Source organism: Apodemus sylvaticus, chromosome 8, assembly GCF_947179515.1.
Source record: "Apodemus sylvaticus chromosome 8, mApoSyl1.1, whole genome shotgun sequence".
Classification (NCBI taxonomy): Eukaryota; Metazoa; Chordata; class Mammalia; order Rodentia; family Muridae; genus Apodemus; species Apodemus sylvaticus.
In genome coordinates this window covers 58,807,257-58,833,741 of record NC_067479.1, presented here as the reverse complement: position 1 = coordinate 58,833,741, position 26,485 = coordinate 58,807,257, and the positions used below count along the sequence as shown (strand labels likewise).

Here is a 26,485-nt window from a genome sequence, read left to right as displayed (position 1 = left end):
CTGAGCCGCTGAGCCGTCTCTCTAGCACTGTGTCATTTAATCAATCACCATACAGAAGAAACCACGAACACTGACATTTTTCTTACTCTTCCTGCCACAAAAGAGTTCAAAAATGCACAGGACTGAGGCCTGACCACAAGGTAAGTCACTCGCTATGTATTGGGGAGCAATCTCTAATTGACATTTGTTTGCAAAGAAAAATGGGTTTGCTCCAAAGAAGTCTCACTGGATACACCAACCTCACTGGAGAGTAGGCTGTAAGCCCAGCAGTAAATGGACGACAGAGAGAAAAATACATGGTATTTTTGTAGACTGTTGTCTCATGTGGCTTCTCTTAAGCATTTCTATTTTAATTTTACTGGTTGTTTGATTGTATATTATGGTTTTCAATTTTGTATTTTTATAGGTCTTAGAGTTGTGTGTGTGTTTGTTTGTTGTGCTTTTACTTTATTTATTTGTTGCCTGTTTAAAGAGAGAGAAAAGAGACAGAGTACAGTTGGGTGGGTAGGCAGGAGGTGGGAGGAGTTGGAGGAGGAGACCTTTGATTAAAGTGTATTATATGAAAAAAATTTAAAAATATATGAAAAATAAATCTTCACATACATTATCAGAGCCTCACCTTCCACCACCCATCACACACTTCCCCAAAGGACAGCCGCATGGAAAGTCATCGTGCCGCATGCCCAGGCTGTGTCCCAGCTGGTGTGCCATCCTGTTCCCAATTATATTTACATCTGGTAGAAGATCCTAATTGGAAAAAAAGACCAGTAATAAGAGATTTCTATAGGAGACTTCCAAGTAGTATAAAGGTATCACTTAAATGAGTGGTTGAAAGGCTGGACTTCTAAATCTTAGTTTGTATGGATTTGGGACGTCCATACCTATAATTTATAATGAAGTTGAGAAAACAACATTTTTTAATAGATTCCTAACTTTATAATTCATAGTAAAACATATTCCTATTCTTTGAATTGGCAGCCTTCTTTTTCCAAATAGCTAAAATCTAATAACTAATATTATATACCTGTGGTGTCCCTCCAAAATTTATATTTTGAAATCTTAAGACACAAGGACTACAGTGTTTAGGCCAAGGGGACAAGGTTCTAAGTAGTGATATCAGTGCCCCAATCAAACAGGTTCAGGAGAAGCCTCTCTACAAGAGGAGGCAGTAAGAAACTGTGAAACTTAAGCCAGGGAGTGGAGGATCACCAGATACAAATGGATCGGGTTCCTGGACTTCTCAGCTTTCAGATGTACGAGAAATACATTTGTGTGGTTTACAACCTGCCCAGTTTCTGGTATTTTGTTGCATAAGCCCATATGGACTTAATGCAAACACCCGACACAATTTTATAAAGGGTGCTGATGTTTGCTCTGTGCTAGATATTCCAGGGCCCTCAACAGAGAAGTTTATTATTTTCAATCTATCCTGTCATATTGAGCAATAATGCTATATAATCTTGTGGAGGGAGTTTGTGTTATGAGAAAACCCTGAAAGTCAGAAACATAAGATTCATGGCAGAATTCATTGCTGCCTTGACTCATAGATCTTGTTCTTGCTTTACAAAATCCAAAAGGGAATAAGCCATGCAGTTATGATAAAGCTAATATAATATCTTTATTTTATTTTGTTCATATGAAGCTTCAAATGTTCTTTGTCTGGCTAAAATATGATCATTGAAATCATAATAGCTTCTGTTTGGGTAACTTTGTATGCAGGTCTTATGCCATTCAGATATTAAGGAAAACCTACAGTCACAAAAGGGATTACAAAATTAACAGTTGGTAAGGATCTTTGAATAAACACTGGCTTTTAAGCTTTTTAAATCTCAGGAAGACTAAGCTGGGCACCAGCAACCAAGAAAGGATAGCAAGGAAATAGATACAAACCTTCATGTTTTCAACTGTCTTGAACAGAGTTCCATGAATAGCATTTACTGGAAGCTTGAGGCTTAGGGAAAGGTCATCCAATGAAGACGAGACAAGATGCATAGCCTCTCTACGTGCTTAATACCAATTTTCAAGGCTTCTTGATATGGTAAATTTAGTGGCTTTTGTACTTGTTTATTTCAGTTCAAAAACAATTATGATGATTAAATCAAACTAAAATGCCATGACACTTATTTGTCCTTACAAGTAGTTACATTTAACACATGAACAAGTTTTGTAAATAGTTATATTTAATACATGAATAAGTTTTACAACTATGAAATACACTGTGGTGATTTTGTTCCTGTCCCCCTGAGCTTTAACTGCGGTTTACCCTTACTGGTTACCCACAGTTTTTTTTTACAACTTACTGTTGATTTGTTTTCATTTACTAACGGGGAGATAGGTCTTTTCATGACATACCTTGGAAATATAGGTCAAATACAGATTATATACGGCTTTTCAATGTGATTCAGATAAACACAGGAAAACAATTCAAACACTGTGATTAGATGGTACAATGTTAAGCAACCAGCCCACCTTAACAACGCTGCATGAATGAAGGATCTGGCATATCCCTCCTGGGTAAGCAATTCCTTGCATAGATGTGTAGAGCCACTTCCCACTAGAACAAGATACAAGAATACTTATTCTTAATTTGACTGAACAATTTGATTAAGCCCAAATTCAAACTGCACTGAAGTAGCACAGGGCTAATCCCTGTGCCATTGGAACAATCCTCTCAGCTCTGCACTTAATGGACATTGGAAGACCCAAGTTGATGCTGGGCTCAATTTAAACCCAGAGGCACAAAGAAATCTAACTGTGGCCTTGGGATGAAATTGGAAAACACAGCATGTAATTTTTTTCTAAGGAAAACAAAATGAGAGAAGAATATTATTTTTTTCTGGATTCTTGTCTACCTTGTGCTCAACTCTGGATAAAACAATTTAATTGACAAAAACAAACAAAACCTATAATGAGGTAATCAATTAAACTGTAAAGTGTTTGGAAGGGAAATGTAGGAGTGGAAATATAGTAAGGAAATATAGCACTAAGAATCACATAGTTGACAACACTGTAAGTTATATATCAATCATAGATGGTCAGAGAATGATGATAGTTCTCATCCAATGTTTAAATGAACCCTTGTGTGAAGAAAAGTTCCTAAAGGGATAAATGTCTACACTGTAAGCAATCTAACTCCCACTTGACTTGGGTACAGCACTTAGAATTGGGCCTTTGTAAACAGAGCTATCATGAGCTAGAAGAGAAGATGTAGAAAATCAGGAAATTCAAATACAAGAAAGAAGGCAATCTGAAGGGATCCTTTTCAGCCTTTTGTTTTTAATTAAGAAGATACACTCCATTTTTATATTTGTGTTCTATGTGTCAATGTTTGTTGGCACTTCATAGAGGAGCTTAGTATTCTGGTCTTGCCAAACTTTGGAGATCTTGGAAGAACATAAGATATGTGAAGGACAGGCCAGCGGCTGACTTCTTTCAAAGTCATCTGAGTTTAAACATTACACAACGATAATGTCATACACACTATTTCTGCTTCTAAGTCTATATGACTATAGATGGAAGATATCTAATAACTTAATACATAAGAATTCCCAGATATGATGCCCAGGTAGGCAGTGAGCAGCTATTCCTTTTAAATCCCTGTTTGCAAAGAACTTATTGATCTGAAGTTACCCATGAAATAAGAAAAATTTTATTAAAGTAAAATATTGTTGATTGTACCTATTTAGATAGTGATAGATATCCTGAAATTTGCATATGGCTTTGTGAAATAGATCAGTGGCTATAGGCGCTAGCCACCAAGCCTGGCAGTGTGAATTCAATCTCTATTACTCACTTGGTGGAAGGAGAAAACTTACTCTTCCAAGTTGTCTGTTGATATTTACAAATGCACTGTGATGCCTGCACACACGCATGTGCAAACACAAACACATCATAAATAATAAGTACACACTTAAACATTAGTGTAAAAACATTGTCTCCATCTTGCCCACCATGAAGTTTATGGTGATATTTTAAACCCTCCTTATTTTTGGTCCTGACAGTATGTGAATGTCTAAGTCCAGGACAGGCAGTTACACTCCTGACGAGAAAGGCAGTGGATCTATCAGATGTAAATTGTCAGTAGGGCGCCCTCTTACTAACCCACTAAGTGACTAGACTGGACTCACCACAGGCTTTACCAACTGCTTGCTTCTGAGCTCAGCCTGAAAGCTCTACTCTAGCTAACCCCGGAAAGAGGATCAACAGGTAGAATTTGCAGCACTGTGGAGAGATATAGGCATTATAGACAGAGAAGTAGGAAGAGCAGGCACTTCTCTAACTCAGTGATGTTATCAGTATCCAAAGAGATGCTTGAAAGCTACTGTTGTTCTCAATGGAAGGTGCTGGTGTCAGAGGTTCTGTGAATTTATTTCTATATCTGTTTATCACTTCCCTCTAGGCTAAGTATAATACTAAGTATTATGAGGAAAGGAATTGATAACTGAATAGCTCCTCTCAAGCTTTTATGTAGGAATATTGGGTTTATTGCAGGCTAAGCTTATCAGAGGAGGTTATATATATAGAAAGCTAAGTTTTGGGGATATATTAGAGAGGGCTTGGCCATGGATGATGATAAGAAATGTCAATGAATTCTCAACTTAGCCTTGCTTTGGCATATTTTCAACTCTGCACTAGACTCTCTTTCTCTCTCTCTCTCTTTCTCTCTCTCTCTCTCTCTCTCTTTATATATATATATATATATATAATTATAATATATCTTATAATAATTATTTATATATTGTTTTTACATATTTATATATTTATAATACAATATTATATAATGTATAATATTATATATTTATATATTATTAAATAATAATATATTTATAATAATAAATACATATATATTTATTTAATTAATTAATATTTTGTTTCTGTATAATACCCAAAGTAAATAAATTTAAATGCTTTTGTGTTTTTTTATTTTTCTTTATTTTCCCTTTTCATTTGTGTGTGAATGTGTCTGATTTGTTTACACATGTGTGTACACATGTATATGCTCATGTGTGGGCATCAAAGTGTCCAACTCTATCATGCCACGCCTTATTTTCTTAAGACAGAATCTTCCACTGAGCCTGGAGCTAGGGCTGATGGATAGCAAGCTACTGTGATCCTCCTGTCTCTGACTGATTCATGGTGCTGGCATTACACCTTTCACATAGGTACTTTGGGTTCAAATTCATGCTCTAGCATTTTCACTGTGACCTACAAAAGCAATTTCCTGAAATGAGGAAAATTCTCATTTTATTTTTAATAGTCTGTCCAAAATGTGAAAGAAAAGAAAATAATCACATACCTCAGTAAAATCACATGATCAAAATCCTTTCTTTTTTTGAGAACTGTTTCTTGCCAAGTTGAAAAATGCAATAAGGTACTTTCTAGATTGGACACTATTTCTATCTTGTCTCCAGCTGACCATATTTCAATGCCAGCCAAAGTCACATGAATGTTCAGTGTTTTATAAATCTGTTCAAAGAGGAAAGAATTTTTATAAAATTAAATTGCTAGATCTTTCTTTCATTATTACCTGTATTCCCCTGTATTAAAAAATAATTTCAACTTGTTATGTATATTTTATATAGCACAGTATAAATTGATACATTGTACTCTAATACATAGTATCATATAGGATACTGTGTGAATTTCCATAAAGAAACTAACAAGAGTACAATGATGTTTGAAAATTCCTTAATTTCAGCATAGCAAGGGCAATAAACATGATTGAAAATACTAGAAAAAATTAAAAAAAACTATGAATAATTAGGGGAGAAACCCTGCTGCCTCAACAGTAATTACCCAAATTGAAATACAAAGCACTGAAAAAGTGAAACAAACAGAACACAGAATTTCATGCTATAGGAAGGGGCTAGAATAATATGCATATTCCATATGACCTACCATTCCAACTTCATTATTTATATAAAACAAATGAGCATTTAGTTTCGCACCTATGAGTGTGCATAGATGTTTAAAGTGCTTAGTAAAAATGTCAATAGAAAAACGCCCTTCAGCTAATGAGTGAACCACCACTAATGTAGATGAGCCATTCTTTGTGAGGTGTGTTTGTGTGTGTGTGTGTGTGTGTGTTTGTGTGTGTGTGTTATATTGTGCGAACAGGTGCATATGGCAACTACAATTGTGAAAGTCTGAGGACAACTTAATGGTTTCTCTGCTGTCCTGCCAAATTCATGGAAATTCTAAGGATTGAGCTGAGATGCCACCCTTGCACGGTGTGCACCAGATAACTTTCTCTGTCCATGGAGGCATCTCACTGGTCCTCATTAATGACCAAGTTTTGACATTTACTTAGATAGTACACATAATTTACTTAGTAAAACAAAACTTCAGGGCCGTGGTTGTTTGCTATGATTGTTTTGAAGAGATCTTTACTAACTAGTTTACCTGATGGATCTGTGGTTTGTGCCAGATCAATATCAAAACAGCAGTCCTTTCAGAGACCTGCACTAGGTCTGTTGTAATTATACTTTCAAATTGATTTAAATTATATTAAAACTTACCATGTTGACAAAATTGACCATTCCCCAAATTCGTTTCCTTAGCTTGTTTTGGGGTTTACTGTTCCTGCGGTACTAGAAACACAAATATGGCAACTGTTATTTATCAGTGTTGAGGAAAACGCCCAGCAAAATACTTCACTTACTATAAAATAGTGTAAAAAAAAATAAAACAAAAACAAAGGCAAAAACAAAACAAAAGAGATCTCTACAACAATAGAAAAGAATCCTTTTTCCAGTGAGCTAAAGACTGATCAAAGTATGAAGACTTGATAGAACAGTTGTTGAAATAAAATAACTAGACACAGTGGGCGCTGAAGATGTGCTTTAGCTTAGCACTGCTTAAGGTTTTCTTTTGGATTTTGGATGGCTCCCCCCCTTTTTTTTTAAAGCAACTGCTTAGTGTCCTTTAGAGCACATTTTTATTCCGAGGCCACTATTAAAGATGCAGCCATGATATTTCAAGCACCATCAAGTTTACTCCCTCTGAGACCTGGGCACCCGAGAGTAACAAATAAGAAAACACAGTCACAACAGACCGCACTGAGCCATGCACTACGGGAACCTGGTCATCCCTACTCTCCAGGACAAAGCTCAGAAGGTCAAGTCTACTCGAATACTCTGACTTTGATTCTGTTCTTTTAACTGTATGTCTTTTCCTAGTCATTAATGAAATGTATTGAATAACCGAGAAGAGTTCTCTGTAGGAGCACAAACATGGTCAATTTTCTTTCATGCTAAAAATCAAAGTCAAGTATTCTTTTTTTTTTTATTATTAACACTTTTATTATGGAAGGAATTTTAGGTGGCTTGTAAAGAGGTATTCATTCTTCTAAAACAGACAGAAGAAATAGGAGTGAAGATAAAGAAAGTGAGAGTGAGGTGTAGTCAGAAGTGAACCTACATCGTAAAATATCTGTGGGATTTATATTTTTTTCAGAGCTTTGTAAAATATTCACCCCTGAGATTCGTAGCAGCCAATACAGGGAGGAAAACAAGATCAGCTATTCATTTCATGGTCCATAAGGTTAAGCACTTTCTTGGTGCCCTGATCCTGTTACTCAGAGAGAAAGAAGCTTCTCAGACACTCTTCCAGAACCATTGTGAAGTCAGGGCAATCTCAGCAGTAAGTGATGCAGGAAGTACATCTCTGTCCCCTGGGTTGTTCATTAAAGGAAAGTATAAATTTAAAAATAAATAAAGATATTCAATAAGATGTTATTTTACTAAAACATAGGTATCGCTTGGATATTGTCTTTTTTATTAGATATATTCTTTTTTGTATTATTTCTTTTTTATTATATATTTTTATTTTCTATATTCTTTGTTTACATTCCAAATGATTTCCCCTTTCCCAGTTTCCCCCTCCCCATATGTCCCATAAACTTTCTTCTCTCCATCCATTCTCCAATCACTTCCCTCCTTTTTCTCTGTCCTTATATTCCCCTCCAATGCTAGATCAAGCCTTTCCAGGATCAGGACTCTCTCCTTACTTCTTCATGGGAGTCATTTGTTATGCTAATTCTGCCTTGGGTATTCACAGCTTCTGGGCTAATTAATATCCACTTATCAGAGTTTGCATTCCATGTGTATTCTTTTGTGATTGGGTTACCTCACTTAGGATGATAATTTCCTAAATATTCTTTTCTTGAATCCCGCTGAAAGTCTCTCTGAAATTCTTCTCTATGGTTCACAAGTGTCTTCCTGATTAACTATACTGAGGACTTGTTCTTTATCTTTCTGGGCATTTTGTCTATACTTTACTGAGCAGTTTCTTTTTTTTTTTTCTTTTTTAATATGTTATTTTATCATCTAGGTTTCTACTACCATTTACTGCTGTTACCTTTTCTCCAACACTACCCTTAAATTCTAGAGGGAAAACATGAAGCTCATTAGTTGGGAGGGATTGCCTAAAAACACACCGGAGAGAAAGAGTCTAGGGCTGTCTGCAAGACCACATGGTTAAGGTTTGCCACTCAAGGAGAGCAGAGGGGGATGAAGAGTGGATGTGAGCCACGTGCCTTTACTCCCAGCTCTTTGTCCCATGTTTGGTGTTACAGGACACTCATACGCATCTGTCCTTCTTTCCCTTTGAAGTTGTTAGGTCTGTGGTACTGCCTATATTTTAAGCATAATTTCTTTCTCCCAATCATTTAGCCATCACTGCCAGATATTTTGAGTCAAATCTGAGCATAATAATATTTTTCACTGATGTTTTAAATGTGTTATTTTTGATATACACATAGTCTCCTACTGCTTCCAGCATATGCCATACAAATTGTACAGGGTCAACCTAGCTCAGTTTATTTATTTATTTATTTCTGACTGATTTGAAAATAAGTTCTCATACCTATCTTCACTATTTTGAAGCTTTCTTCTATTATCTGATTGAACATCTTTTTATTTCTGGAAAACTCTTAAGGGCTCCTTCTCAAATAGTACCAAGTGCCTGTGGGCACTTGCTTTCATGGTTTTAACTCCTTACTTCCCAGTAGTCTGTGAGTGATTTCCTTGCTTCAGTTTCTGATTCACATATTGTCTCTTTATGTGTGCTTAATTTCTCTTTAATTCATCTGAATATACATACTTTTTGCTCTTACAGATTTTAAAAGTAGTTTTCCAAAAGACCCTATCTCACATCCCTTTAGGTAACTTCTCTCCCACTATTCTATTCATTCCTTTCTATTTCATTTTCTTATTTTCAATGACTTTAAATTTATATATCTATCATATAGTATATTCAAACCATCATTGACTGATTGACAGTTCTTGGAGAACTGACTCATCTTCTGTCATGTTGGCTGGCTGCTAACATGAGGTCAATTTTATTAGGGGTATTGAAATTTTGTTGGGAAATTTCTACTTGAGCTCTAGTTATTTATCAGATCTCCAACAGTTTTTATGTTAAAAATTTTGCTTAGCACATCAGCAACTGAACCTGAGATGCTACCATGCCCATTGTAGTGCATCTGCTTAGTACAGGTCTAGGATCTGTTTTCCCCTGATTGCTATTTTCCCTGCCACAGCTTCAGGCAAACAGGAAGTTCTCTCTATCATCTGGGGTCTTTGTGGAGATCTTCAGTGATAAGGTGGCTTTAATGGCTAAAGACACCACTGGGAAGTATTATCCCTTCCTTTGTGAGAATATTTAAGTCCTTAATCCTGTCTTCCCATATGCGCCAAAGAAAGGTAAAACAGCCTCTAAATTTTACTTCTCATTCTGATGAAAATTTTCTCCTTAATTTTTAGCAGTTGGAAGTTTTCAATTATCTTCCATTGTGTTCAATTCTAGATTGATGATGATCTGTATTCAAGCTTTTATAAATTATTCAAAATTTCTATTTGTCACAGTAGGAAGGGAGGTTTTATTTTTGATTAATCTGTTAGATTATGAAGAGACTCGAGAGATTCTTATAAAGCTCTGCTTTGAGGAGCTGAAAGCAGAAGTGTGAGTTTAGAATGGAATTTAGTGGAATTTCCTTTTTACTAAAGAAGAACAATAACTATAGTTTTAAAGAGAATAAAGAGTATAATGTCCATCTGAGAACTTACCACATATTCATCAGAAACAACGAACAGCTCAATGAACTTTTCTTTGTGATAGTCCTGAAAATGTAGACAATTCACTGAAACATTACCAATTTAATAGAAAAAAACCGGGACATTTTCATGATAAGGAATGTATTTAAGGGTGAAGGAAGTGAATGTATCTATACGTTAATGAACTTTTATTATCAAAACACCTAGACCTACACATTACATTTTAATGAACCTTGAGTAGTATTCCACATTTGACTGTCTTGACTTTTTTTATTGAGACTTAGAGCTCAAACTAAGAGTTACAAATTAAGTATTTTTTATATTTGGGGTTTTCTTTTGTCATTTACAGACAAAACAGATTGCAACTAAGCTCATGTGTTACTAGCTCGTATGTTTGAATAATATTAATATCTATACATACACTCATATTTGCATACAAACATGTATGTCTAACTGAGAAATAAATGTCAAAATACCCACATTTCCTCTACTTTTCTCTGGTACCCTCTCCCCTCTTTACTGTGTGTTATTCTCAATTCCAAGGACATGTATAATCCTTTCCTTTATAGGAAACAAAAATACCAGGATATTCTTCTAAATTTTCATCTCTATGGGATAACCTCATCTTCTGAGCAGTGCACAAGGCCTCTTTTCAAAGATTTAACTAAGTCATTCTTTGCTGGACTATGTGATTATTTATTCATCAAACTACTTAACCAAGAACGCATATAATGTTGTAGATACACACGACATAGTCCATGAACATGAGAAGCAAAACAAGCCTGCAGCCTACCAGCTAACATTAAGGAAGAGGCCAGAAGATAGCATCTGATTCTGTGGAAGCCTGAAATCACTGAAAATCTCTTAACCTTGGTTGTCCTTTACCATACTGCTGGGGCTGATGCAAAAGATCGGCTTGTTTTTCATTAACTTTCCCCCCAAAAGACAAAGAAAGCCCACATCAAAGATAGGATTCAGGATACAACAAATTTTCTTTTCCAGTTGCTTACAGCCTTAGTGCTGTTAGTCTATAGGGAGGGTAGAAGGCTTTTCTCTTTACTGAGATTGCTGGGACATCATAAAGGAAATCAGAAGTGTTTTCTAGTGATATAAAGAGGGATTAGAATACTCACTTCCACTTTATGCTCTTCTATATTCTTAGCATCTATCAGAGCAGACTTCTTGGTAAAATTGAGCCCTACACAGGAGTAATTGCTAGCATATGGTGTCTTGACATTGTATTTGAACACCAAATGTTCTCCCTCATCTGAGTATTTTACTGGTTCGATGAGATACCGCTGGTCATTCACCCTGAAGAAACCCCTGTCGAAACACCAACATAACATTATTCCAAATTGTAGCTATCCCACTCTATTGACATTAGTCTTCCCTTTTCAAGAAAGGGAAACTACTGGGACCAAGCCCTCCAGAGCATGTAGCTGGGTGATTTGAGCAGCAAACATGTAACACAGCATCATGTCCTTTCAGGGAGACAGTAATTCTAGGAATCAATTTAACCTTTGTTTAGTTTTGTTGGAGCATGGGCAGAAAAACAATTTTTACCCAAGGTCACCCCAAAGTTTTTGCATAAATTTAATACATTCTTCAGGCACTAACTGTAGAATAAATATCTAACAGTACAAATACTGTCGCTTAGTTTTGTCATAAAAGAGGTCCTCACTCATGAGAATTGTAGGAGCCACTCAAGGAAAGTCACGACGAATGAACACAGAACCTTTTCCTTTCTTCTGCCTTCCATCTCCCCTCACATTTTCCACTTTGATCTTTATGTCTAAAACTTACAGAAAAGTTATGAGCTTTATTTCTGACCTCATATTTTCTAGAGCAGAATGGGTCTGCCATTGTAGATAGAAAAACAACTGAAACAGTTTCATCAGAGGAACCTCAGAGCTCAGTCAGGAGACCCGCACTGCTGAATTAGTCCAATACCCTCAAATTCAGTGTTCTTAAGCAATAGTATAATTTCAGCACCCCAGCCTCTACTATGAGAGTACATGGTAGACAGTGTCCAGGAGTCTTCCATCTTTAAACCCTTACATCCTGTGCTGAAGACCCACTTTGTGGAGGGCTATCTGTTAGGTCTCTTGTTGGTAAACATTAGCATAAACACAGGCTATAGTTCACATTCACTACTGAGAGCACATAGCACCCTCTCTTTCCATTAACTTTTATATTTATTAGGGTTGGTGAACAGAAACCAGTCAAGTGATTGTCTCTAAAATCTATGGGAAATGAATTAGAAAGCTACTTTGCCTTACCTCAGACCATTACAAGTGCTGATACTAGCAGCAGAATCAAATTCATGTATGATGGAGCCTTGGTAAAAACAGTGATCCTAAGACAGAAGAGATGATTAAGACTGGTGTAAATACCAACATTGTATGAATATTGATAATTAATTTCTGTCAAGAATAAATCAGCATTTGATAAATGACATTTGCCAGAATTTTATTTGTGACAGCCACTGAAGACATGTGAATCTGCTTTAGGGACTTTTTATCCTAACTTAATGTCTACTTTGTGTAAACGCTTATATAAATTATTTCCTAAAAAATTTGTCTATTGGGCAATAGGATCAATTTCAGATGCAACCCTTCTCTTATAGCTTTGACTTTGACTCCTTCCATCCATCTGCTAATCCTTGATGAAGTATTGTCATCTCCACACTGCCTCTTAAACCAAGGCAAGCTTTGGATGTTTCTAGAACTAGACCTTGCTCTCCAGTCAGCTCCCCTGATGTCCATCTCTCTTGTTTCTCTGCTCCAATCCAGCTGCCATCTTTATTGCTCCTGTTTGGTGCACTGCTCATAGTAATTCCATCGGGCGGTCATTCTTCTTTCTTCTTTCTGCTGACTCGCCCAGAGGTGATACTTCTATGGCCTTCTAACCACACCTTTCCTCTATTTTAAGACTATATGGTGGCTTATATCTTAGGGACATTTAAAGTCATTTTAAATGGAGAAAATAGAGTTTTAAAGAATACTTTTGGTCAGAAAGGGTTCTTTTGTTTAATAGCTGTAGAAATCAAGTTCTGAAAAGATGAAGGAAAAGATAAACTCTATATCTCTAGTATACCAGTAATGCAAAGCTTCCACTGCATAATGAAGAAAAATAATCCTTAATGTGAATGTATCAGAAGGGTGGACAGGACTCATATACCAGGTAAGAGCCAATTCATTACAGATCTTGAAAGTTGTTTCATATATTTATATTTTATTCCTTTTACTTAAGTACAACTCTGTGAAGGTATAATATGTTTGTTTGGGCTCTTGATTTGTGCTTCCTTCACTGCCACTGTAGTGAATAAAGAGAAGCAATAAAAAAATAAAGACATCAGGGGAAGTGACTGGAGAGCAAGGTCTAGTTCTAGAAACATCCAAAGCTTGCCTTGGTTTTAGAGGCAGTGGGGAGATGACAATACTTCATCAAGGATTAGCAGATGGAATCAAAGTAAAAAAATAAAGAACTTAGTGAAAAAAATATGATGCAATCTTTGATTTGCTCACTAGGAAATGATCAGCTCCCCTTAGGACTCAAAGGGCACTGTTTTCCATTCTACCACCATTTACTTCAACTAGTCAACTCAGGGCTAGTTCTTTTAGAGAAGTACTGAAATAGCTTTAAATCTGGCATTGCTGTTTAAAATCATACCAGGAAATAAAAGTTTCAGAGAGGAGACAAAGTAAGGTTTTGTAAGATACCAAGATCTGTGGATGTTTGGTGAGCATTTCTCCTTTTACATTGTAGTATGTCTCACTGTAATTTGAAGTGAGGAATTCCCTGAAAGGAGAAGAGAACCAATGAGATGATCCACTCTAATTCCCTTCAAACACACAAAACTAGTTATATAATTGAAGAGTCTTGATGATATCCCAAATCTTAGTAGTACTGTCATTCTTGTAAGCAAAAGAAAAAAGAAAAACCATATCAAGCATTCTGACTATAAACTCCCCAAAAATTGAATCTCATACTATTATACATACTATAGAAAAGTCTGCAAACATTACGGCAATTTCAGCAAAGCAGCATTAAAAAAAAAACTTCTGTAAAACAATATAGGAAGTGCAATTTGAGTTTTAACCTAGGCATGCAAGAATAGTTTGAAGCTTATATCCAAGAAATGTAAATCACACTATAACTGCTTCCAAGAATATCTGCTCCAGATATGGCCCTATTGTTTACAAATGTGACTTCTTCAGTCCCCTCAATCCATCTTCAGATCTTTGTCACATTGATCTGCTTGTGTTAAAAGAAAGAAATCCCAAAACACTTCTCAATGGACTTTCTTAATCTGATAAAGTTACTTCAGAACATATGGTTGGACATTAAAAAAGTGGAGTCATAAGAGCCTATTGGCTAGCCAACCATATCTTTCCAAATTGATTTATAGATTTAATAAAATTCCAACTAAAATGTCAATAGATGGTGTCTTCAATTGACAAGATGAAATAAATGCATCATGACCTTTGACATGTTTTTTGTTGTTGTTGTTTTGTTTTCTTTTAATGTACACTTTTATATATATGTTGAGAAAAGTGAGACACAACACTGAAGAAAGAAAAGTACACATTTCTCTGTTAATATTAGTCTCCCTCTAGAGAGGCCCTTCGTCCTATGAAGGTATTGAGACAGAGTATTGAGACAGAGTCTTACTACAGAGGATTCTGGCCTGGAGTTTGCAGCAATACTTCCCCCAATGGTGTCCTAGTTGCTGAGCTGACAGTTCTGAGTCACTCCATGTACATCAAATAAAAGCTTTCATTGATAAAGTAAAAAAAAAAAATTAGCCTCCCCTCTTACTGAGGATGAATGCTGAGTCAGAGAAGTATCAATGTACAAATATTCTTCTTAAAGTGACTAGATGGCTCTCAAATGCTCCCAAGAATCAAAATAGAAAAGGTAAATTAGTAACTGGAGAACAGGATCAACACTCTTCTTGCTCCTGATTTGGGACAGGTTTATATTGGAAGAGCACAAATTCATGAAGATTTGAGGAATTCACATTACTGGCACTCTATACAAAACCATGAGTATCAGATGCACATAACCCTACCATGCAATCACATGCAGCCACAATAGAACTTACATTGGTCTTGGCTGGGCATGGTGATAGACATGTAATCCTAGCACTAGGGAAGCAGAAACAGGGAAATAAGAAGTTCAAGGTTATCCTCATCTACATAGCTGATTTGAGGAAAGCTTGGGCTACTAGAGACCCTGTAGAAACAAAGCAAAACAAACAAAACACCTTACCTTGCTTTCAGAAGGTGAAGGATTAAAGTTTTTCTGCCCAATTTTATTTCATACAGCAATTCTTCTTCATATTCCTCCTGAAAAACAAGATCCCGTCTGTGAATTCCACATCTACTTAATGGAAGGGAATATCTTGGAGAAGGGGGACATTATCTACCTATAGTTCCCCACAATAAGTTCAGGGTGGAATCTTGACAAAGGTGAACTTAAAGAAAGACAGCATTATAAGGCTGATTTTACAAATTTTATCTCAGTTAAAGACATTTCTACTAATGAAACAAAATGTATAATGTATATTCCCCCCTTAGTCAGGAATGTATAAGTCACTTTATGTTCACTTATACCTTTCTCAAAGCCTCAGATCTTCCCTTGTATTTTATTCTTCCTCTCTCCTTCCTAAATCATTACCACTTCCAATCATAAATAGTCCTACCTAGGAGGTATTTTATATTTGTCATATATAATATGAAAAGATCTTAGTTTACTTAGTGTATATTGATTATCTGAAATTTAGTTTGGGATACTCATTGTAGCTATACTTGTATTGTGTCCAGCATGGGCAAAATAAGTAAGGTTTTAATACACACTAGCAAGATGCTATGAAGAAATGAACAAAGATTTAGAAATTCTACCAGCACAGTCAATTGCAGCCCTGGTTGGATAGCCCAACAGTAGTGTTCATCAGTTGTAGATACTGTCAGTAATGAACAATGAAATGCTAACTTGCTCTTTTCTTTGATGACTATTGGCACAACTATTTTCCTCTGGCTTAGTTATTAGTGGTTGTTAAGTTCCTGATTCATTGTGTCTGTTTTTGGAGAGTTCTTTAAAATGTTGGTTCATAGTTCTTCATCTTCATCTGTTTGACAAAACTGCTACTTCAGACATAGTAATAATAAAATCAAGAGTAGATTTTTAAAAAAACATTTGAGAAGAGAGTATTGAGTTCCCATCCAAGTATCCTATTATCAATATATTATATAGTTAGAATATTTTGCAACTCATGAACCAAGATTGTGTTATCATTAAAGTCCCCATATTTTTATTCTCTCAGTTTTACTGGCTATTTTCTTCTTGCACAGTCCTAACCTCGATGCCATGTTAAGTCATAACTCCTTGGGTCTTCTCAAGTCCATAGTTCCCTATATTCTCCTAAGTTTTGAAGGGTTTGATATTTTTGCCTTTTACTTATCAGATAGAGGGTTTCTGAATGCTTTTCTTAAAGCTGGCAGCAGCTATGGTTTTCCCAATGAAAACTACTAAAGAGAGTACCACTGTGCCATCTTAAGAGTCCAAACTGTCACCGATCCATCTTGTGATTAACTCTGACCTTGAGCAACTGGCAGACATCTTACTTATTTATAATTTTCTCTGTATGAAGTTACTCTTTCACCCTATGCTTCACTCTTTGGAACAAAATTGTAGTGAGAAGCCCATGGTTAACAGTTGGGGACATATAGTATACCTCCTAAAGATAAGAGGATGGATAGAGTCAGTCCCATATGGAAGACTGGCATAGTCTCCCACATGTGTTTATTATTATTATTTTTATTTGCAATATCAAAGCATCATGAATCCTACTGAATAATTCATATTGCATCAAAAATCCCATTATTCATTTTGTCCCATATCTTCTCTTGTGGCTTTTGTAAGTTGAGTCCTGGTCTCTTTTGATATGTCCCCACCCATACAGATCTGGAGTTTAGGGCTTTTGCTACAGGTGTGATACTTTTCAGTTCTAGGCTCACCCCTTGTATCTATCCTTCCATGGCCCAGGCTAATCTCATTCAGTTACAATAGACCTTCTGGTATAAAATTTGATAGTCGTAAGACAAATGTTTCTGCACAGTGGACTGTAGGAAGCTGGTCCCTCCATTGGCTATATAAAATCAACCTTTTAACTACATGAAGGCTTGAGAAGATGAAGAAAGAGTTATGATCAAAATAATATTTGAGAAGAACAATATTAGAGAAAAATAGCCCAGTGTTGTTCCAAGAAGGAAGAGAGCAGAGAGATGCTTCTGGTGCATCATAGTATGAGACCACGAGAGAATCAGAGATGTTACATTCTAATTACTGATAAATCTATGAGTGAGGGTATAGAGAGCTCGCTGCCCCCACGAGAAGGGAAAGAAATGTCATGGCACCAGAAGTGTTGTATTCTGTTGTTAGGGCAGACGACTCTAAGTCTTTTCTGTGAACCCAAGTTAAAAATCTAGGTTGAAAATGCAAATACACTAATATAACTCTCTATGAAGACATATCTAAGATCCTTATAATGCTGGAACTTGAATAAATTGTAGTGTTCCATCATATGCATATTATCATCTACTGTAAATATTCTTTTGAAAATAATATTGCAGGAATTTTTAAATGTTAACACTCAAATGAAAACCTTTGTAAAGTCAAGCATTTTTTGTCTCCATGGAAGCTGTCCCATTGGGCTGCAAAACACATAAAGCAAATAATTCCATGTACTGAAAATTGACAAAAGCCAAATAAAGGCTTGAGGTTGTGCTCTAAAATGGAGGGTACATTACATGAGTCTGCACAGACTTAGGGGAACTGCTCACCAAAACTGAAAGATAGAAAATAACTTCCCCAAAGCTTGAGAAGTCCTTTTATTTACTTTGGGACTTTTGGGTTAGCCACTGAGTGTCAGTTACCCCTGAGCATACACTGTAAACCAAGCGGGTGTCTCCCACAAAACTGAAACCCATATTTGCTTTGTATTTACTCCTTCTTGGGGCCAGGGGCAGCTTTTTGCACATCCATGAAAGCCACTGAGTCATATTTACTAAGTCAAAATGTATACCTGTATATCAGAGTCATGGTTGTGTTCAAGATCCCGTTTGTGTAGCAAGGGAAGCTTTTTAGGATGAACCAGTTCTTGACCCTCTACTCCAGCAATCCTCCTTTCTAAAAGAAAATAAAAAGGGAAAATGCATGTGTTATTACAAGCCACCTTCCGATGAGTGATAAATGCCTTACGCTCTTCTAGTTCATTTGTTTCCAATGAGCAGCCATGCACTCATATCATCCTTAGCTGGGAAAGCGAGGAAGTTGAAATGGCTATTTGCAGCTCAGTGAGACAGACATAAGGAAGGAGGTGGACAAAGACACAGCATCCTTAAGCTATTTCCACCTTGCTCTAAATTACCACCGTTGTTATTTCTATTCTCCACATCTACCTCCAGATGCTGCCTTCTGCCAAATCCTGTACAGAAATGACCTATTTCAGAATTAAATAACTCTTTTGTTCTCAGTGAATTTGCATTTGCATCTTAACTCCCATAGGTAAAGTTCAAAGCTTCCACTGCTTAGACAGTTATAGGTGACCCATGTCAATCAAAAAGTTATGTTTTTATCATGTCCTATTATATTGGTAGTTAGCTGTGCGTTGAATAAAATGGATTTGGGGGATGTACTCAGATTTGTATCGAGGATGCACCCATTAATGGACTGTGTCCACTTGTATCATATCTAATCTCTCTGATCTGCAAATGGTATTTTCATAGTCTTTGTCACTAAAAGGTATAATAGTAAAGGATTTTAAACCTTCTGACATACAAAGTAGCTAAGGGCTACCACAGTGTTTGCTCTTCTTCAGGTGTTTTGTTAATCTATTTACCTTTCTCATGATTGTTAGCGTTTAAGGGGTATGTGGGTTTTCGTAGACTCATCAAACCTCTTGATCAGTTGTAACCCATTCTAAGCCTGACAGTGCTATCCTCAGACAAATCACCAATGCAAGTCAGACTTTTTGTAATCTGTAGTTCAAATATTGTAGCTAAAGAGATAATGCCTCAGGTGTAATAAATAAACATTGCAGAAAAGAATAACACATACCTTGAATCTGAGAAATAAGGACAGTCATCCAAAATATACCTGTGGGAAACATTCTGAAGGGTTTTCTGAGAGAAGATACACCCTACTCTTTGTTCTTGCTTCCACTGCAAGGATGCCCAGCCTAGTAGGTAGACAGGCAGTTTTGATCTAACACAGGAAACACTCCAAGACAATTTCACAACTTGTGCAAGGCTTGAGGCTAAAATACAGGGGTGGACATCATGTACTAATTAAAGACAACAGTGGAGATAGTGGGGGTGGAAATGGACTTGGCACGGATTCTACTCTGTGTCTAATATGATTACAGATGCATTAAAACTTCTGAGATGATAAAAGTCAAGAATGCTTTAGGGAAAAGGATCCCTGAAGTCTACTACACACACTTTGGTTGAAGTAGATGAAATAGAGAACCACATACAAAAACCACTTGAGAACACTGGAAAAACAAAGAGAAATGTTTAAGAAAAATGTATACATGTTACAGATCATAAATTAATAAAATAAAAGATATATTGAAAGGAGAAGTAAGATGCTTTGTAATATAACACTATTTCCAAACTAACACTGGAAAGAAAGCACAGATGTGCAGAGGGTCCTGGGCAAACCTCTTTACATGTTTGCATTGTCTTATAAAGGTCAATGCATCCTCTCTGTTTCCATTTGGGATCCTGTCCCCTCTCCCAGTTCACATCATCTCTCTAATATTCCCCAGCTATTCAGCTTCCTTTGATCTAAAAAAACAAAACTCATCATACTCCCAGAAGATTCTACTCTGTCCGACTGGGATTCTGGCAACTGGCAGTTTCTTTGCACTCTCTTTTCAGGTCAGCTTCTTCCCAGACTCATTTCTACTTCCTTCAGTAGTTTCTCTGTCTCACTTATCTGTGTAAACCTATGAATTTAATACCCCTAGAGACAAATTCTTTACTTGAGTGTTTGATATCTCAAATGTAAGTATAATTCTGGGCATCTACTTCCACCCTTTCAACTTGGTGTCTTTCTAGTCTCTTATTATAGTGTCTTCATAGACTCTCTTATCTTGAGTACTGCAGCTGCGTCTCTTCAGCCACCTTCTGTCCTCTCTGACAGCTTATATCTCATCCATCGGCAAACCCAGCTTGTCCTGAAGAGATAGCTGAAAAATCTCTCACACAGCCTTCTCCTGTGCTATTCCAAGACATTGCTGTCTACCATAGTTTATTGAAATATCCTCTTAGTTTACCTGTTTTTCTCTCCATCCCTTGCCACACATTATGTACTTTTAAGGAATTATTTTGTGAATATTCAGTAAACAGGCTAATTGCATTCTGCTTCAAAGTATTGGCTGCTTGCTCCTCTGCCTGGAAAATTCTCTCCAAAGATAGTCTTGCTTTTCCTTTCTTTTCATTTACCTATAAATATCCAATTAGTGAGGTCTTCCCTAAATATTTTATACAAAACTTACCTTTGTGGCCTGAGTTAATCATCATCTCAAATACTGAACATCTCACTAATGTATTTTGTCTTCTAATTACCTGACTACACCTCTTAAAAATGCAGCTTTCTGAAGAAAAAGATTTCATTGGTTTAGTTTATAGGTTAAACTTCAGTAGGTCATCAAAACATATTTATTGAAGGAACACACAGATTAAGCATAAGTAGATGGTTGGGGCCCGGATAGATGCATCAGCAGTTAAATGTGCACGTTGCTTTTGTAGAGGAGCTGAGTTTACTTCCCAGCACCCAAGTTGGATGGCTCACAACTGCCGTAACTCCAGCTTCGAGGAATCAGATGCCCTCTTCTGACCTGATGCTCACTGCACTCACACCCCCTCACCACACACACATAATTTAAAAATTAAAATAGAAAACTTTAAGGTAATCTATACTTATTTTAATTAATTCGCCATTAGGAAGTTAAACAGTGAAGAGAATAAGCACATTCTCAGAGCCCTGCACCTGGGATCAGTTTTCAGAGCTTCAACATTCAGCATCATGTTCTGCTGTCCTCTTCCCTTTCTGAACTCCAGGGTCTCTTAGTGTTTCTTCAAACACTACTGAAGGACCCCCTGTTATAGTTGTTTCTCTCTTTCTACCAGGCAGTTAGTAAAGCGTGTAGTGTTTTTTTAATTAAATTTGCTCTTTAACAGTTCCATACATGTATATAAAACATTCTGGTTACTTTGTAACAACCCCATGCTCTCCCACCACCATGAAGACTGCTTCATTTCCACTTATCCCTTTCCGAGACTCAGGTCTTTATGATTTAATTTGTGACACATTTAGTTTAACCAGGGCCATCCACGGTATACAAAACAATCTATAGTTTTGAAAAAAATTTCTATCAAAGTTCCAATAATGCTTATCATAGAAAATAGAAAAACAATTCTAAAATTCATACAGAACAATAAGGTATTAAAAAACAACAAAGTTAACTTAATGAAAGGAACGAAACAGAGGGTCTAATATTACTTGATTTTTATAAAGTATACTACAATTTAGTATAATCTACTCATAACAGTGTAGTATAAGCATAAAATCAGATAACCAGGCCAATGATAGAAAGCATAGACTCTACAAGCAAAGCACAGCCAAGGACACAGGAACACTGACTGGGCAGAGACACTTATTTCAGTAAATCATGCCAAGAAAATGGGCCATCTGAGTACAGAAGAAGGAAAGGAGGCTGCTGGTCCTCATTATTTAGAAAAATCAACCTCAAGTGGATCAAAGCTTAAATCTGTGACCTGAAACCATGAAAATAGTGGAAGAAAAGAAATGCCAAGGGTCCAGAGCACGGAGATGAGAAGAACTCTCCATGAGTAAGTCCTCATAAATGCTGAAGAGAAAGTATAATGGGGCAAAAAGAATTCTATAAAGTGAGAAAGGTCTGCACCATAAAGGAACCAACATCAGAATGAAACAATAACCTTCAGAAGTGGAGGAAAGATTTGCAATCTTACAGTGGGTTAAAAGAAAATCTTTTCTCCTGACTTGAGAGTAAATTAAGTAGCCTGAAGCCCCACTAATGAAGATCTGCTTGTAATTTTCTTTGTAGATATAAGGGCCAATGTCAGCCTATTATTTATGCTTTGAGTGCACTGAAAGAACATCAGATTCAGAATTGGGAGCTGTGTGTTCTTCAGTAACTGATTCATCCACCCTAGGCAAGTCATTTACTTCTTTGAGCTTCAATGTCTGATTTATAAATAGGGGCTATTATAATAATGTTTAACCTTGTAGAGGGTTTTAGCATCAAGATGCCACGTGTCCATCCTCTGACTCTGCATCTCTTATACTAAGTAAGACCTACTTTGAGTGGAAAGTGTCACTTGAAAAAATAAGAGACAATCACGAAAAATGAAGGATTAAAAATTATTTTCCATTTCACAAAGGAGGCAAAGACACCCAGATATTTCTATTAACACACATAAACAATGTCTCATAATAAATACAACAAAACTATAACTACTAACACTCTAGTGCTCAAAGGTACAAGGGTATGTGGAAGGCCCAGAACACATAAAAGGCACCCTGTCACCTCTAATCCTAAAAGTCTTATTAGTCATCTATTGTCACATGAGATGATTTCTGTCATCCTTGATCACATTTTTGGTCACTCTTCTGAGCAGATAAACTCTTCTACCAGCTTTACCAGTTTTTAAAATGCTCAGAAAGTTTTCAGCCATCACTGTCTCAAGTTCTCCCCATTTTCTCTTTAAGACACTCCCTCAAGTTTTTGTCCTCACTACTTTGCAAAACTTTTTCATCAAGGTCTCAAGGTCACCAGTTACCTTCAGATCTTAAATACAATGACTTTTATCTAATGATTAATTCATACTTGATTCTTGTTTATGTGCTTGATACTCTCTTCCCAAGCTTTTGGATGTATTTTCTTTCCTTGACTTACAGCTTAGGGTTTCCTCTCATGTTAGTCCCTTTCTCTTATCCCTCTCACAACTTTCTCTTCATGATACAGACTCCTAAACATCATGGAGGCTCCAGGGTTCACACCTTTCACTTCCTGTCTCTTCTGTCTACAAGTACTCAGACACCTCACAAACTGCATATCTTAAAAGCTACTACTATATAACTGTTTTCAAAGTTCACGTAACTCAAAAAATACTTCCATGATTTTGTTTTTGTTTTCTACATTTTGATATATCATAAATAATACATGGACTATACTCATGATCTTCATCCCCAAAAGTCTTCCTTCAAATATTTTTCTTCTCTCAGAGAAATTGACACTGCCAGTATACTAGTCAAACCAAAGACATTGAAGTCATCAGGAACACTTGACTATCTCTAATGTTCTACACATGATGTACGAGGTAATTCTATTATCTCACCTCTCATCACATACTCATAACGTAAGCACTTCTACCACTTTCAGCGTGACCACTCTGAGTAATCCAGCTCATGCTTATATTTTTACTTCTTTATCTATTCCATGATTGACACATGTTGTTAAGTCAATAAGAGCCTGAATCTTTTACAATAATAATGAAGCTAAAGAATCACCATCATGAGACATTACAGCTGTTGGGACAATAGTAATATCTTAGCACATTCCTCCTGTATTTGTGGTGGTGCTACTCCTGCCTTATGGCAAAGCCAGTCATATAAAAAATAATACTCGGTACTGAGAATAAACATCTGTCATTTGGCTATACAGGAAATGTAAGAGAAAATTTTTGCAGTGTATTAATTTCATAAGACTGGTATTTTGATCACTCTTTTAAAGTGTAATCTTGTTTACAAAAGAAAGATGTTTATTCCAGAATAGTATTCTATGCTGTGCCAGCAGTGTGGTGTGTGTGTGTGTGTGTGTGTGTGTGTGTGTGTATGCTGATGTTTGCACAATGAAAGAAATAACCTTGAGACACATCTCTTTAGTTTCTCCTCATTAAATGATGTACGAGTATTTGTTTCCCATCTAGTTATTTGAATTATAATGAAATATAGATTTGTGTCAGTTGCTACATTTCTAATATCCATATTAGTTTCTTCTGATTAGTGCAGAAGACTCATCAAATGCTTCTAAAATTCCCCATTTGCTTAAGGATTTATTCTTATAATTTGTATTTTATTGTCAAGAAACTATTTGTTGTAAAAAAAATTATTGAGACCCCAGACTCTTTACCTTGCTGCCCATGATTTTCTAGCTGCCATGAGTGTCCCCATAAATACTTAGGGTGTCAGGCCCAGTTACTGTTTGCAAGGTATTTTATTATCATCAACAACAATAAACCAAAGGTCTTAGCCAAGTGATCATTTCTTTGGTTATCCCACTCATTTCTTGGTACCCCATCTCTTTTATTGTTTGTGTGAGTGCTCCTACATAGATGTCCTTCCTTTCATCTTCCTACAGCTTGACTCAAAGAGACTTTCAAGGTTGAACAGACAGAACTGAGAGCACCGGTTAGTTTTGGGTTGTAAAATCTTATTGTTGATGCCAACTTTCTCCTTCACCTTGGCAATGTGATAAGTCACTCTGGGACATGGGCTTCTCTACCGTCCACTTCCTGAACCCACACACTTGGCACCACATCCTCATGGTAATGCTCCTTCCCCCTGATACCCAACACACTGACCACCTCTGCCTTCCTGTCTGTCTGAACACCTGTGAGTGAATTTTGATGCTTTTCTGTACTGTGAACTTTTGATGGTAAGGCCTTTGGTATTTGGTAAGTTTCTACACTGGTGTAGATTTGAGACCTAAACAAAGTGATGTGTCTGAAGGTGTTGGTCATTCCTTGTGACTGCCTCCAAGCATTGGAAATTCTAGGATAAAACTTTTCTTTCATTTTATATTTGGAAGCAAACACGTGACTGTAGCCCTGACTAACATTCATTTGTTCCTTGAAGATTCTCCCATCCAGAAACCAAGAGTGTTGTTGAGGCTCAATAAATAATAGTTTAAGGCTTTAATGAGTATGAAGATACCAGAATGGAACCCATTAATATGTATGCCCATAAAAGTAGTTAAAAAAAGAAATGAAAAGTTAAAAAGAATTTCATCAATTTATTGTATCTCTTTTGTTGTATTTGGCTCAGGGAGTAGTTGGCATTATGTTATTACTCATAACTGAAGTTACTTCTACAATGTTCAGTTTGGTAGACTTTACGTCTTTCTAGAATGACACAAGCTTGCTTAATGGACACAGAATTATCTACGGAGAAGAGATATTTATCAACTATCAAATACTCCATGTGAAGCCATATTATTTTTAATATTTGGGTATGCATCATATTTTAGGGTATGCCTGACAATGAAGTCCCCTAGTAGGTAGGAGGTGAATGGTAAATAACTCAGGCTCCATACTGAAAACATGGAAACTTACCCTGAAAATAATCCCAATGCATATTTTAATCACAGAAACAGTGTCTTGAGACGTGTTTTCTGGGTAAGAACAAAAGATGATGGGGCTTCAGGGAGTGGATAACCATTTAGACTGAGCCAATCTGTTAGCCAGAAAGAATAATTTAATTTAGTTTTTTACTCATGACAGTATATTTTATTTTTATTCTTAAGTTTATAGTATTTTATTTCTGGGCATTTTTCTCATATAGGAAGAATACCCAGACTGTATTTAGTATGGGACAGGGTAAGATATAATGGTTTCCCACTAGTTTATTTTTAATTCGATATTTTTTTTTATTTATATTTAAAAGGATTTCCCCTTTTCTGGCTCCCCACTCCCCAAAAGTCCCATACTCGTTTTATAAGGTTGGCTTATCTTTGTGATTTAGAAGACCTGCAATTTTTCTGAATTTTAAGGAATAGCACAAAGGGCTGGAGAGATGGCTTCATAGTTAAGATCACATAGTGCTCTTTCAAATAACCTGGATTTGATTCCCAGCACTGATGTGGTAACTCACAAGCACCCCAAAGTCACAGCTCTAACGGATATGACACCTCTTGCTGCCTCCAGGGGCACCAGGTATACATGTGGTACACAAACACACATAAAGACGAAATACTCACACACATAAAATAAAATAAAAATAATAAAACCCATAGATATTTCTTAATATGGAGAAAGAATGACCTACTGAATAAAGCACAACAAGCTTCCTAAGTAAGACTTCCTTTGAACTTAGCCTTGCCCATTGATTTTTTCATACACAAAGCAAAGACAGCTTGCTCAGGCTCCGGATTCAAATACCTTTGTCCAGGAGCCATTTTCCCAACTACCACAGAGAGAAATCAAGCACACTAGTGGTAGACATACCCAACCATGGCAATTTTTCCAACTCTCCTGTTCAATAATGTTTCCCATTAATGTCTAACAGTGTGATAACATCATTTTATTTGTTTAAAT

The 26,485-nt window shown here is 36.4% G+C and overlaps 1 protein-coding gene across 1 annotated transcript in view; it reads right to left on the bottom strand.

Moving 5' to 3' along the window:
• Positions 1-19,230, bottom strand: part of Adam7 (ADAM metallopeptidase domain 7) — a 35,378-nt gene extending 16,148 nt beyond the window's left edge. Inside the window, exons 1-11 of the mRNA XM_052190740.1 lie at positions 19,179-19,230; positions 18,145-18,248; positions 15,330-15,406; positions 13,778-13,856; positions 12,335-12,411; positions 11,189-11,378; positions 10,068-10,121; positions 6,519-6,590; positions 5,297-5,466; positions 2,470-2,554; positions 620-747 (exon numbers count right to left, since the gene is read on the bottom strand). Coding sequence (XP_052046700.1) covers positions 620-747; positions 2,470-2,554; positions 5,297-5,466; positions 6,519-6,590; positions 10,068-10,121; positions 11,189-11,378; positions 12,335-12,411; positions 13,778-13,856; positions 15,330-15,406; positions 18,145-18,248; positions 19,179-19,230 — 1,088 coding nt within the window. The remainder of the gene's footprint in view (positions 1-619; positions 748-2,469; positions 2,555-5,296; positions 5,467-6,518; positions 6,591-10,067; positions 10,122-11,188; positions 11,379-12,334; positions 12,412-13,777; positions 13,857-15,329; positions 15,407-18,144; positions 18,249-19,178) is intronic.
• Between the last annotated feature and the right edge of the window lie 7,255 nt (positions 19,231-26,485).